The 15,694-nt window shown below is 35.8% G+C and overlaps 1 protein-coding gene across 1 annotated transcript in view; it reads left to right on the top strand.

The window, feature by feature from the left end:
* Positions 1-15,364, top strand: part of pskh1 (protein serine kinase H1) — a 38,873-nt gene extending 23,509 nt beyond the window's left edge. Inside the window, exon 3 of the mRNA XM_028809616.2 lies at positions 12,640-15,364. Coding sequence (XP_028665449.1) covers positions 12,640-12,957 — 318 coding nt within the window. The 3' untranslated portion in view covers positions 12,958-15,364. The remainder of the gene's footprint in view (positions 1-12,639) is intronic.
* The last annotated feature ends 330 nt before the right edge of the window (positions 15,365-15,694 follow it).

Raw genomic sequence — 15,694 nt, 5'->3', positions numbered from 1 at the left:
TTATATGGATAAATTAGAATTTTTTGCCTATAAATCTATACTTAATAGCCCATAATGGCAAAGTAACATTGACTTTATTAACATAGAAAAGTGGCAAGAAGGTTAATGTTGGCAGACAATAGTTTAGGGTGGTTATTGTGGAATAATGTGAAAAAATAGATTAACATTACCAGTAAATATGTAGGACAATACTCATTTGAGTAACTCTATATTTAGGATAGATTGTGGATTCCCAACACTTAATTTCAACACTTTATTTGATTCTAAACTAATGAATTGATTGATTAATTTATGAAATTATGTACATTTGTGTTAAGCAATCCAACTTTTTCACGTTATACTATTTATTTCCAAAGTGTCTTTTACAGGTTCTAGTGTCTATTGATACTTTTTAGTATTTCTACATTGTGGGTATTATAGTTGGTAATTTGTTTATCTTTAAGAAATGCAAGCTTTCTATTTGACTTGGTTATTTTTGCATTACTATTTTTACTTCAACATTAACTTTGATTTTCTTAATGATATAAGTCAGTGAATCTGATAGCAAGCACGTAAAACTAAATTTGATCTCTCAAAAACTGAATTTGTGCTCATTTTAACTGGGAAAAACAACACACACTTCCAGTAATAACGTTTAATAAATACAGGTGCAGTGATTACCAGGGGTGGGCCGATTCAGTCCTGAAGGGCCGCAGTGGCTGCAGGTTTTTGCTCCAAAACAATTGCTTAATAAGAAGCACTTATTGCTCAAGTAACACTTCTGCTTCACTTATTTGTCTCGCTCATTAAGATTTTGAACCCTTATTACTTATTTTAGTCTTAAACAGCTGCAGTCTTGGTTTTTAATTGCTCCTAATTGGCAATAACATGCAAATGTCAAAAGAGACCAGCGTTTCTCCGTTTAGCTTGTTTCCATTTACACCTATATTTTATTTATCATGCACTATTGGGTATAATTAAATACTTGGAAGGAAAGTGAAGAGAAAAAAGTGAAGCACTGAGAATAACTCGTCTGTTTTAGCCTTCAAATCATTTGGATTGTATCTTTAGAAAGGAAAAAAAATCTAGGCTATGAGAATGACTTGACATGGGAGAGTTAAAGCACTAGCAAGCCATGAAATTAAATAATTGACAAAGATTGGTTTTTAATTAAGCAACTGGGTTGGAACAAAAACCACTGTGGCCCTCCAGGACTGAATCTACCCACCCCTGGATTAGATGGATAAAAAATATTCACTTTAAATGGTTATTGTAGATGGTCTAACATTGGCAATTCTTATTCTGTATTTGTATGTCAGTCAGCTAGATAGCTCAGCATCAACAAGCCATGTAGGTTTTGTATTGTGTACAGTACCTACATCAGGCCAATTTTTCTCGTTAGTTCTGATAATATCCAGGAATTCTTCTAATGGATTCTCATGCTTTATCACATAATATGCCTTATGATATTAATTACTATATTTGCAAATTATCTGTTAATTCATCAAGTAAACATCTGTGTCCAGCTGTGATTTTCAGCTGCATGCTTTTCAAAAGTACTTGCTAACTAGGCTACAGATTTGTCGTGGTTGTCAAATGACTGCCTGTAATAGTTCCAATGGAAAATACACTTGTTTTTCTATTTTGAACAGATACTTCTCAATCATCACACAAAACATTTTGCATTTTTTGATGTGTCATTGTCAACCAGTGAACACTAACACGTACAAGAAGAAAGAAATTTCCTGTCATGTTTCTTCCCATGCACCTTTTTAGTGACAATTTTTAATAGTAATTAAATTTACCATGCATTATTTACAAAGTTTAGAATGCAAATAACAAAGGTATAATCTAACTTTTAGGTCAATTAACAGTAATAGCAAATATTTGAAGTACAATTGCAAGAAAGTGTCATGCATGCAGCAGTCACTCGTCAAGCCTGGCTTAAGGAGTTGGTCCAGATATCCTTCTTCAGGTTGAGGTTTTCTTTGATTTAATTATAATAGTCATGAAGTTGATTTTGGATTTTCAAGAGATTGGCCAATGCATCCTTTCAGTGTCAGCAGTTTTCAGAACTCTGTACCAGACTGTGACGGTGAAGTTAAAGCTAAGTCCACAGACAGAGATGATCTTCATCCCTATCCTCACTTATAGTTGCAAGCTCTAGGTAGTGAGTGAAAGATTGTGATTGCAAACCCAGGTGGCTAGACTTCGGTTCATGCGCAGGGATGTTGGGCTCTCTAGCCTTGTTGTGGGATGAAGCTTAGCAATACAGGTATTTTGATATGATAGATGTGCTTAACGAGCAGGTAACATTTGGGAGAAGATAGCACACCAAAAAGGTCAAAGCAAAAGAATAGTCAGAAAGCGATTGTGTAAACTGGGAGGAAATAAACTTTATTTAGTTATATCATAATATGCAAAGCAGAAATCAAAGTCAAAATATACCAAAGCAAAAGGTATCTCACTTAGAATCCAATCCCTTATTAATTGCTTAAAACTAAGCTTTTGTTTTTTTTCTTAATCCACTTTTGTGCAGATACATGGACCCTGATTTCTCTGCATCTTAAGTAGTTGTGGTAATGCTGATATCATGCAACACAATGCTGCAAATGACATTTTTGGTGATAAAATCATTTGAAATTAACAAGAACAGAAAATGGTGGTAGAAAGATGTTACAAAAAAGGGAAAATTTATTAACAAAAGAAAATGACATAAATGTTACTTAAAAATGATGAAAAATGATTCAGGTGGATCAAAAACAGAAATTGACAGCTTCAACTGAAACTTGAAGCTGCTTCTGTGGCTCAGTAGATGCCAACTATGGTGGTTTAGGCACACACTTAAAATGCTCATGGATCGCTCTCTTTGGAGGTGTACTAGGAGTGGTCTATGGAAGAATGACCAACAGGTAGACCCAGGACATGCAGGAGGAATGATCTCTTTCTATTGTTCTGGAAAGGATTGAAGGGATGGAGGAAGTTGCTGGAGATAGGCACATACTCACAGATTATAATTCTCTAAAGTAGCCAGTGATGATAATATTACTAAATTATTTGGGTAAAGTTTCCTGTAACGTATGCAGTTGCTTCATTACATAACTACACCTAGCATAAGTAGCTCAGTTATAGCAGAAAGTTTTTGTTTTTTTAATCTGGGATGAGAATGAACGGCTAGACTAGTGTCAGACCATCAACCTCATCCTTATAGAAGTGGAGAGAAAAAACTTCCATCATATTGTTGCTGTAAGATAATAGTTCCATCTTCACCAGATTACTTCCACTAAGGTTTAGTCAGATCTCTCAAAGGTAATCTTAAGTGACTTCTGCAGTCACTTACACAGGTTTAAAAGGTTTTATTTGTATCATGCAAGTCCTTAATATACAGTATATGGTTTTGTGATCACAAGGCATATAGCAGGAACCTCCTGAAATAGCATGTCTAGTGAATATTAAGCTCAGTCTTTAAGCTGCAAAATAAAAGTTGCCCGGTACAGCAATCTTTTGTGCCACTTTTTGGTTTTGTTTAATTTTTCATTTGCTCATTGAACATGTGATAAATAGCATTGGACAGATCAATTAACTGTAGTTTGTGACCTCAGGATCATATAAAATTCATAGCTAGCAAGGTCTTTGTTGACAAGTTTTCAGTCCAGATAACATCGATGTATGTTCTTGGCTAATGCAGACCAAGCTTAACTGAATTTCTGTCATTTAAAAAACATTTGTTTTTATAATTCTTAAGTGTTTAATTCATTCTAGAAATAATATAATAATAATAATTCATAAGTATTACCAAGTAAGTTATTTTTGTGTGTCATTTATTATTTCATAATTTTATACCATTGGCAAATTATTATCTTTTTTGGCATGAAAAATTTTGCAAACAGTGTAGTTCAGTGACATATACTGTAGATTCTGGAATATAAGCCGAAAATTTCGTCCTAGATTTTTGGCTTGGAGTTTGGGGGTCGTCTTATGCAACGAGTATCAGTTCAGATTCAAGATTTCCAGCGCAATGCCGGTTTTGCCGATGAATACGGAAGTAATTAATGATGAAACCACAGCGCCATCTTTCAGATGAAGAAGTAACTTTGCATGCTGGTACTTTCAATTAAATAAAGAATTTATTCAAAAAAGTGTTTTAGTTGTTGATTTTATTAATAAAATTTATAATAAATTATCAGGAAGTTTAAAATAAAATACTGACTGTAAATGTCACTATAAAAAATCCTTGAATGAAGAAATCGCCAATCCTCTTACCACTGCTTTTTTAAAGATGTTTCAGCCCTCTTCCATTCTCGTACTTGTTTCTCGTTGATGCCAAAGTGACGAGCTGCTGCACTGTAATTTGATTCATTAATGAACTTTACAACTTTCAACTTAAATGCGCTGTCATATTTCATACTTTTTTCATAGGTGTAGTCATCTTTTTTTTAACAAAAAATTTTATGTATTACCAGGTATATTTTTATTCACCAATAATGTTTTTAAAAATATAATACTGGTATACATAAACATTTATTGCATATTTAAGTTAATCAAATTTATAACGAGTCTCTGGGAATCCACCCACCGATGTGCCGTATTTGCGTATATAGTTTCAACACAAAGGTTTCATTTTACCAAACTTCTCCGCAATCACTTCCTGGTTTCCATCAAAAATGCTGGCAGTCTCAAATTCTCGCCGATAAACATGATAAATATACCTTAAAAGACACTTTTAAGGAAATTTAGAAAATTTTGCTTGGAGAAGGGGGGTCGGCTTATATACCAGTCATCGGCAAATACATGTAATTTAGTAGGTAGAAAAGGGGGTCGGCTTATATACCGAGTCGACTTATATTCCGGCATCTACGGTAACTCATAAGACTGTTCCACTTTCAGACTTCGAATAGGTTATTTTACAGTACCTTGCACCAAACCACCCTACAATATAACATTTACACTTTATGATGTTTTTACGAAATTAATGGATTAAAAGAGACTGTAGTTTTTAAACCTTATTAGTGTGAGTGAAAGAATTGTACCTCTCCACCTACCACATCCCTTTTTGAGGCTTGAAAACTGCATTTTTTTAAATAATTGCCCAAACTGTTCAAGTTTATCTCATGAACGTGACCAAGTAACAGGTGGCGTTTTTAAAAATAAGTACAGTAGTACCAATGCATATGTATTTCAGCATAAAAAATATAGTTGTTACTCTAAGTCTTTCATTGTTTTTATAACCAAATGTAGTAGTAACATGCACTTTGTAAACTGAACTTTGACCTTGTAAAAAAAAAAAACAAAAAAAAAACAAAAAACCTAGAATTATTAAAGTGTTAAACTGTAAACTATACCATTAAATATACTCTTTTTGAGCTTTTCAATGAGCTCTAGCTGAGCCATTGATCTTGGATAAAAAAACAGTTACAGCTCAAAAGAAACTACTCTTGATCATTTTTACGCAGTCTGTGGTGAAGTTAAGTGCCTATAAATCTCATGGAGAATTTTTCTAAAAATAAAAAATATTTTTGAACGCTGGGGGATAAATAAAATTCATGTGCCAAGTTTCATTAAAATAAAAAATTGTGATGCAAAAACATTTGAACATTTGATGAGTTAAAAATGGAATGACCCCTATTACATTTCATTTTGTTGCTTTCATCGACTGATTTATTGTACCTGCAGTGTTAAAGGTTTGAGGGTGCCTGGCAGGACAGAAGCAAATAATTCCTCCTAACAATCAGTGCTTAGATTTATAAACTTTAACTTGTTTGTAAATTGACAGATCACCTTCTGGTTAGTTATTCGAACTGTAGATTAATACTTGGTTCTTTTGGACCCTTTTGTTTTGGCAGACATGGCTTGTACTAATAAGTACTTCAAAGTAATTCCAGCCTTGGGCATTCTTTTCACACATCATAACTATGCTGTACTGTATGTACTGTACAGAATTTGCACCCTTCTTGATTTCCTCTATAATTGCAGATTTTTGAAACAAACTACAGTCAAAATCCAATATTAGGTAACGGGAACCTGAGTGAACCAGTAAATGACATAAGTAAAAATGTTATTCCATGAGCAAAGATTCCTCTTCCATTTGCACTTTGTGGAACAAGATTGTTAGAGTCTGTTAATTAAACATAGTCAGGCTTCATTACAGCCTACCCTGCTCAGTATAAACCTCCTTTATTTCAACTATTGACATTAGAGTCAAGTTGAAAACACAAAGATTCAACAAGCACATAATGCCACGATCAAAAGAAATTCCTGAAGAGAGCAGAAAATAATTCTTGATATTTTTTGGTCTGGAAATAGCTACACCACCATTTCTAAGGCTAATGGGCTCCATCAAACCATAGTGAAAACCATAATCCAAAAATGTGAAATACTTGGAACAGTAGGAAATCTAAAAAGCAGTGGCTTGCCTACAAAAATGACTCCCACATTGAGCTTTATGTATTAGATAAGATGCTAGAAATTGCTGTCAAATTTGCACAGAAGTACATAAATCATTCCTGTTTATCAGTCTTTCTTTCATCAGTCTTGGACTCAAATGGTATATACACACACACACATTTTTAATGTACTAGAGGGCTTTGCCCCTGCTCGTTTCGCTCGCCAACCCTCCACAGCCTGCACTACACGCCAGCCACTTTGCGTCTCTGCCGCTCGCGTACATGGATTTCAGTTTCACCAAACAACAAATCTTTTAATTCTCGCAGATACGCCTCTTCATTGGGAAGAAACACTACTTTTCCCTGATAGCAACACGAATTAGACGATCTACAAGTTTACGCCGTAAAGTTCGGTCTTTTATCGCTGTTCCATTATTTCACCATTTCCATTTGTTTGTGCTAATGCGATCTTTACTATCATTTTTTGAGACTTTTGAATTTTAGTACTTTCATTATCTCTAACCTTCTCTGCATGTGTATCGCGCCAACGTTTTGGAACATCTTTACGACATTCTACTTTGTCATCTACTCTTTGTCTTTTATTTCTGGCCCCGGGCGTGGTTAAATCTCTTGGCACAAAGTCTTGTGTTGCAGGATGTGAAAGTATCCCTCTGAAAAAGTTACATCTCGTCCCAGGATTTTTTTATTATAATAGAGAGATATATTTTAAAAATGTATTGAAAGTCTTTAGTGCTTTTAGTGAAGATGGGTTTGAGTAGTACATTGATTTGGGCAATTGGCCATGTCAATAACATAGACCTGTAATGCAGTCTTCATATTCCTTGTGTGTTTTATTTTGTTTGTACTAGTTTTTTTTTGGTAGAATTTTTTATGCGAATTTTCATTTGATTGGGCCTTCCCTAGACAGCATTACCGGAGTACTGATTACAGTATGCATTTTACGTGCTTGAAGCAGACAATATTCCATCTATTCACTCTGTTGTGTTTATTATAAAGCAGACCAACTCTTTATTTAAGTGTAATATTTAAAGAAAGCCTTTGACTTTTTCTACATTACTAATGAACTATAGAGTTAGTGTGTTTTGTTTCCTTTCAGTCTTTTCTAATGTCAGCTTATTCAACTTCTCCGAAAGCAAAACACATTGCATTTTTCAAAATTATATTTTGTAATAGGATTGTCTTTTAAGCTTTTAGAACAAAGATAAAAATAAAGACCTTTTAAAATGGCTTGGTTTATATAATCCACATTCAGTTAACATTTTAGAAATATATCCTCTTTTTATGATCACATGCTCGGTGATAGCATTGATCTGTCCTTTTTTCAGAGAGCTTTTGAGAGTTTGAACATCCTTGTGTTTACTGAGATAGTACACTCTCAAAAAAATTAAGGGAACACTTAACTTGGACTTCGAATCTCGATGAAATATTCAAGTGGAAAATTTTTCCTGAGTAATACTGTGTAATTCATTGAGAACAAAATGATGTAACAATGGTCAATTGAAAACAAAATCATCAACCCATTTAGAGCTGGATTCAACATTACACTGAAAATCAAAGTTAAAAATTGAAATAACAGACTGATCCAACTTGCATGAATTTCATTACATCAACTCATAATGTGACTAAGTAGTGTGTATGGCCCCTACGTGCCTGTATGCACTCCCGACAGTGTCTTGGTATGCTCCTGATGAGACGGCAGATGGTATCTTGGGGATCTCCTTCCAGACCTGGATCAGGGCATCGGAGAGCTCTGGACAATCTGTAGTGCTACTTGACGGCATCTGATACCGATAAGAATGTTCCAGAGATTCTCAGTTGTATTCAGGTCTGGGGAATGTGTGGGCCAGTCAGTGGCATCAATGCTTTAGTCATACAAGAATTGCCTACACACTCTAGCCGCATGAGGCCAGGCATTGTCCTGCACCAGGAGAAACCCAGGGCCCAGTGCAACAGCATAAGGTCTGACAATGGCTCTAAGGATTTCATCCTGGCACCTAACAGCACTCGGTATGGTTGCCTAGCATGTGGAGGTCTATGTGACCCTCCAAGGATTTGTCTCCCCAGACTTTCACTGACCCACCACCAAACTGGTCATTGCTGGGTGATACTGCAGGCTGGCTAACATTCATTATAGCATCTCCAGACTCTTTCAGGTCTGTCACATGTGCTCAGTGTGTATCTGCTCTCATCTGTGAAGGGAATGGGGCACCAATGACGAAACTACCATTTGTGGTATTGTCTGGTGAATGCCGACTGAGCTGCACGGTGATTGGCTGTGAACACAGGTCCCACTAGAGAACATTGGGCCTTCATGCCACCTTCATGGAGTTTGTTTCTGACAGTTTGGTCAGAAACATGCATATCAGTAGCCAGCTGGGCATCATTTTGTAGGGCTCTGGCAGTGCTCCTCCTGTTCCTCCTAGCACCAAGGAGCAAATATTGGTCCTTCTGCTGGGTTGATGCCCTTCAATGGCACTGTCCAGCGCTCCTCGTGTAATGGCCTGTTCCTGTTATCTCCTCCATGCTCATGAGACTGTGCTGTGAGACACAGCAAGACTCCTTGAGATGGTATGTATGGATGTACCATCCTGGAGGAGCTGGACTTCCTGTGCAGCCTAAATTGGTTGCAGGTACCACCTCATGATACCAGTAGTGACATGGACACCAGCAAAATGCAAAAATAGACGAGAATCAGTCAGGAAGACTAAGGAGAGAGCAATTGTCTATAGCCACCACCTGTAAAACCATTCTCTTTTTGGGGGTTGTCTTGCTGTTGCCTCTCCAGTGCACCTGTTGTCACTTTTGCACCAAAGCAGGTGAAGTTGATTCACAATTGCTTATGCTTCTTAACTGGACTGATTGATATCCCTGAAGCTCAGTTTTATTGGTGTTAGACTGTGATGATTAAGTGTTCCCTTCTTTTTTTTTTTGGTATGAAGTGTGCTTTCTATATTTTAAATCTTATAGATTAGTTAAAATTCTCAAACCTGCTTAATCAAGTCCCATCAGAATAGGGCATAAGACAGTTAAACCATCCCTGAAAGGCCACTCACTCAACACCAGCAAATATTTGGGAAGGTTGGTGGAAGACTGGAGCACCCAAGGGAATGCACATAGACAGAGAGAACATGCAAGCTCCCTGCTGACAGGGACAGAAACTGGGATGTGAACCTAGGATATTGGATCCATGACACGGAAGCACTACATACCATGCATCATATATACTGTACTAATCATTTACAATTCACTTTGTTTAAATTAAAACTAGTTTGAATTTCTAACATGTTTTAATCATCTTCATATGGTTTACATCTATTGCATTGTCTGTGCTCCTTCATTTGACAGAGTACACTAAGTAATGTTACAGTAGGCTTAATGTATTTTCTGGTGTGTTCTTGCACACAAATGTGCAGTTTATCATTTATCAATGTGCTAAATCATAAATTAAAAAAAAAAAAGTGTTACCACAAAATCATTGATAATATAAGTAGAGTTATAAGAAGATTAAGCTGTTTTTAATCAGGCATTTACATCCTAAATTTACAGTTGCTTAAAGTAATGTGAACTTTTATTTATATATATATATATATATATATATATATATATATATATATATATATATATATATATATACACATAAAACTATTAAGTCATATCAGTAATAAACTTATCCTCTTTAATAAAATCCCTGTGTGCGTCCAGGTGTCCGTGTGTGTCTTCTGGTGAAGTGCGCATGCGCAGGGCACGGTGCGATGGGCGATATTACTGTCAGAGAAAGTTACAGGCGTTTTACGGAAATACAAACCAGTATTATTGCGGGAGGAAATTAAAGGTACACAATACAGTGACGCATATTACAGCCACATACAAGCCAGTATTACTGTTAGAGAAAATCAAAGGCATATTACCGATGCGTACGCCTGTATTACCGCCAGAGAAAATTATATCATGGAGTGTCAAAGTAGCATGTATGTATTCTCTTATAAATCTGAAATCACTGTATATTTTACAGTTGATTTTAACATTTTTTTGGCAAAAATTAACAAAATGTTTAGTGTACATGAGTGGATCAGATCTCAGTTCCTCTGATTTTATATATTTCTTTTTAAATATTATTTTCAAAATATTACTTGAATGTGTAACACACAAGTGAAAATTGTTTTGAACTGCCTGGTGCTGCTGGGGTAATGGCATAAAGTACATTTCAGAAAGAAACATAGCCTGTTGTGTGCCTCTGTACAAATGAAGTGCAAAAGTTGGTGGTGATGGGTTCAGTGGTGTGGATTTGCATACTGGATAAACACATTCTGCTTGGTACTATATATTGGATTATCTATGCCCCTGTTTTTTAATTTGCTGTTCAACACTTATTGTTAGCTGACATCCGATTAAGGAAAATCAAAGAAAGTAAAATAAAAGGCTGAATGACACAGTTGTTACAAAAATAGTTCTGAAATTAAGAAGGAATCAAATCGTACAATACCAGTAATGCTTATCACCACATGTAGAGAGAGATGATATAGCCATCTAATTCAGAAATACTTCATTTGCACCCACAGGCTTCTGTTGAAGAAAGTGATTGGAATGAACATCTGTAGCTACCGTCTAACGTGTACACATAAAAGCAATTCAAGAGAAAGCATTTTGAAATTGCCCTGAACTATCTACACTATCTATCCTCACTTATTGATTGCATAGCAGAAATCAAATCCTGGTTATCTTCAAATTTTCTTAAATTAAATAGTGACAAAACTGAGGTTCTCCTCATTGGAACAAAATCAACATTACCCATAACTGATAATTTTTCATTTATTATTGATAATTCCTTTGTGTCCCCTTTCCCACAGGTTAAGAGTCTGGGTGTCACCCTTGACAGTACTTTATCCTTTCAGTCCCACATCAGTAACATCTCCCGGTCTGCATATTTCCACTTGGTAACATTAATCGTATTCGCCCCTCTCTCACTCACTGCGCCACTGCTATCCTTGTTCATAGCCTTGTCACTTCTCATCTGGATTATTGTAATTCCTTTTTCTTTGGTCTTTCTCACAAATCTCTTTATAAGCTTCAACTGGTCCAGAATTCAGCTGCCCGCATCATCACTAGAACCCTCTCTATTCACCATATCACTCCCGTTTTGTAGCAGCTTCACTTGCTTCCAGTTAAGGTCCGCATTCAATTCAAAATTCTTCTGTTAACTTTTAAGGCTATCAACAACCTTGCCCCTCCATATCTGTCTGACTTCCTCCATGTTGCCATTCCCTCTTGTACCCTTAGATCCTCTTCCTCCATCCACTTGACTGTCTCCTTCGTCTGTCTTACCACTATGGGGAGCAGAGCATTCAGTTGCTCTGCTCCCCAGCTCTGGAACTCACTACCATCTGAGCTTAGAAATATTGAATCATTTTCACTTTTCAAATCTAAACTTAAAACTTATTTGTTTAAGACTGCTTTTTCTCTTTGATTACAATTGCTCTGTCTGATTTTAATTTTTGTATTTTAGTTTTGTTTAGAATTTGTGTTTTATCTATTGTTCGGTGCCCTTGAGTGTTTAGAAAGGCGCCTACAAATAAATAAAATGTATTATTATAATTTTACAAGAGTTAAATATGAGCTACTTAAACACATAGGGAGTAAGGAGGCTGAAATGTAGGACATTTTAGGCTAAAACATGATTGCAGATGTTTGCGCATGAGAAGTTATGTTTGCTTTTTTTTCAAATTTGTAACACTTACTGAAACATTTACTCAAGTCTTTATGTATTTTAAGTATTTTATGTTAAGTCTTTATGTATTTCAGAAGATTTTACTTTTCCATTTTCACGCTCATCACTATTCCAGTGTACAACATAATCCATCCATCTGGCCTTCCATTATCAGATAGGCTTCATTGATTGATTAAAAATTGTCTGTTACTCTTGTGTTCTATTTGTTGTATTTCAAAATCGCAGGGAAGTCATTTCCTTATTGCTTACTGCTGCATTAGCTTTTGCTGCCATCTATTGAAGAATTACAACATTACATGGTTCGTTTTCAACAACAGACCTTTATTAGATTTTTTTAACTGCACATTGTTCATGTTTGCTTGTGTATAATTTTATATTGGAAGGCATACAGTAAAAGTGAGTATAATAATTTTTAGTTATATATTATTTTTAAACTGTTTTTGCACGTTTTTGCATGAATATGTATAATTTAGTAACTTTAGCTTCACCTCCTACTTCACTAAATTTCTTTTTTTCACTTTCATTTTTCAGCCCTGGCCAAGTGTCTCTAATCTTGCCAAGGACTTTATTGACCGGGTGCTAACTGTGGACCCTAATGAGAGAATGAGTGCCAGTCAAGCCATCAAACACCCTTGGATAGTCACCATGGCTGCTTCTTCTTCTATGAAGAACTTGCATCGGTCCATTTCTCAGAACTTGTTGAAGAGGGCTTCATCACGTTGTCAGAGTACCAAATCAGCGCAGTCTACTCGCTCTAGTCGCTCAACCAAGTCTAACAAGTCCCGGCGGGTGCGAGAACGTGAACTGCGAGAGCTTAATCTGCGATACAAGCAGCAGTATAATGGTTGACCAGCAAACCATCAGCCTTCAGTCCAGTCCCTTTCTAACACCCATTTTCTGGACCTCTTTAGGAATACTCTCATTTAAAGTTCATTGAAAACAAAGGGGAATGAGGATTATGGCTGACTGCTGTATTATGTTTTCATTCTGATTAATGTATTGTTTAAATATTTGATGCTCCCAGTTTTAAATTCTCTATTCAATGAAGTCACCAGCCATAATAACTTCTGTAATGAGTGAAGCCATTACTACTGGCCTGCTTCTCTCTTATTTGCACTTTTGTAGAACCACTATGTGCTTCAGGTTTAGGGCATTTTACTGGAAACACATTTTTTCTGCCCAGAAATGTCATTGTGCTCTATAACTGGATGAAAGATAATTTTAGGATAGTTTAGTTTATACTGTTCAGCAGTATAAACAGAAACCATAACATACTGTACATCTTAAACATGCTAGCAAGGGCCGCAGATCGGTTTTAGAAGATTGAAAAACAATGGAAAGTCTATACCTAAATGGAAACTCTGTTATTAATGCACATAGCTGTTTTGTTTTTTTCTGCAATCACCTTTTAACTACAGATTCTATACATTTTTTTAAACAGATGTTTAATGTGAATGATGAATAAAAATATTTTAAGGTCTTGTATTGGATAGAATTAGCTGCCTAAACAACTGCACTTATTGAAAGACTTAGTGCAAGGGAATGACATTTTTGGGTTATGATCAACAGATGCTCATTATATATCTTTTCCTGTAAGTTCAGATAATATTAATATTTGCATATTAATTACAGGTCTTTCCATATACTACTTACTCACAAAAGTAATAAAAACAAAACTACTAAAATATTTACTAGAAAATTATCATATTTTTCCAGTGAGTCTTTATAATATTGAAATTTGTTCATGGACCAAACATAAATGTAGTTAAACCCTATCTGGCAATATTATAGAGGTAATTTTATTCTCTGTTATGAAGACCCTATAAAACTGAAAATTGATACTATGGCATTGCGTATAATCATACTTTGAATATCGGACAGGAGTGTGTTTACTGCTGCTACCTACCAGCTTCAGAGAGCTTTGTTTGAATTCAGGCCCATCTCGTGTGTATAATTTTTACGTTCTCCCTATGCAGCCCCAATTACCTCTCACATCCCAAAGGAGTATAGTTTATATTGATTGTAGACTGTAAGTTTAAGTGATTGTGTAGAGGTGTATATGGGTGTGCCATGATGCTGGAGGGATAGGTTTTGACTTGCTATAATAGAAAAAGCCATTTCAATGGATGGTTTTAGATTTTCCCTTTGAATCAAACCACATTTTTACGTGGACTTTTTAGTTGTTCATATTCTTATGTGAATTGGAATTTATAATGTACCATATCTAACTTTAATTTCTGAGTAGATCAAATCCTTCATGTAGGTTGAATAAATTGCTCCGAAAAATAATTAGTACACCTTGTAAAAGCTAGCCCAGCCACAGACAGACAGACACGGCACCGATGTCCAAAACGCACGGGTTTATTTACAGAACTATTTACAGTTGATTCCTTGCACTCACACACTGCTCCTCCGTCTCTATCTCTCTTCAGCCGCCTCCACTCCTCTCTCGCAAGCTCTGGCTCCTTGGATGTGCTCCAGGTGCTTGGTGATGGTTTTCCGGCAGCACTTCCTGGTGTGGCGGAAGTGCTGTCCTCCAGGGATCAGGAACCATCCAGGCAGTCCCTTGTTTGGGCCATGGACCCCCACAGGGTTGAGCTTCCAAGCTTCGTATCTGTGGCCCTTGATGGAAATCAGGGGGGGATGCCCTCTTGCGTCCAGGGAAGATATTGCCCCTTTCCCAGTCCTTCCCTGATCCAGGCGTCCCGGTGGGGCAAGGTCCCTGGCCGTCTGCCACAACCTTTATGGTAAAACTTCACAGGTTCATAAAATTAATTAATTAGTATTTTTTTTTATTATAAATATTGATTAATGTGTCAAGTACTCATCTAGCAGTACTACCCAGTATATTTAAATTGATTCAATCAAAGTAACAGGCTGAAATGTTCAAAGCAAAGTATCATTAAAGGACTCCCTTGGAGAGGCCTGGAGTGACAATTTCCTTAATCAAAAATCAAAATGTCACATAGCCATATGCTGATTATGACGACTTTGAATCGGTTGTTATTGGGTGAATGGCAAATATAAAAACATACCCAAGGCTGTCTTCAAGTTTACTAGACACCACGGTATGTTTACAACAAACCAAGCCAAACTACCACAACAATTAAAGCTTTGTGTAAAATTTTTGTACAGTTACATATGCATTTCAAATTTTTTTTTTACAAGTCCTAGTGCTAAATTAATTTTGCCTCCCCAATACTGGCATGTTTAAATTGATTATGTAGGATAAAAAAAAACTCATCAAAATCTATAGTTCAGGATACTTGGTTAATGAAATATTATTTACCATTTTTTATTGTGAAAAAATGTATTGTTGAATGTTGCCACATCTTTATTCAAATGCTGTTAATACTAGAGATATTTGATTGCCATTTCATTGTAGTTATTTTGTTTGGTGCAAAATCTTTCAACTACGCTACTCTTTAAACTTTCATTTTTGCATCCACTTCAGTATTGTTACAACATTGGTGTAAAATATTTAATTTTATCATTCATAAATATATATATATTCCAGTTTATTCTGATATAATTCTGAGCTTACAGTATAGAATTGAAATGGCTGTTACACATTTTAATGTTCTGC

Source organism: Erpetoichthys calabaricus, chromosome 9 (assembly GCF_900747795.2).
Source record: "Erpetoichthys calabaricus chromosome 9, fErpCal1.3, whole genome shotgun sequence".
Lineage (NCBI taxonomy): Eukaryota > Metazoa > Chordata > Cladistia > Polypteriformes > Polypteridae > Erpetoichthys > Erpetoichthys calabaricus.
This window is presented reverse-complemented; position numbering and strand designations above follow the sequence as displayed.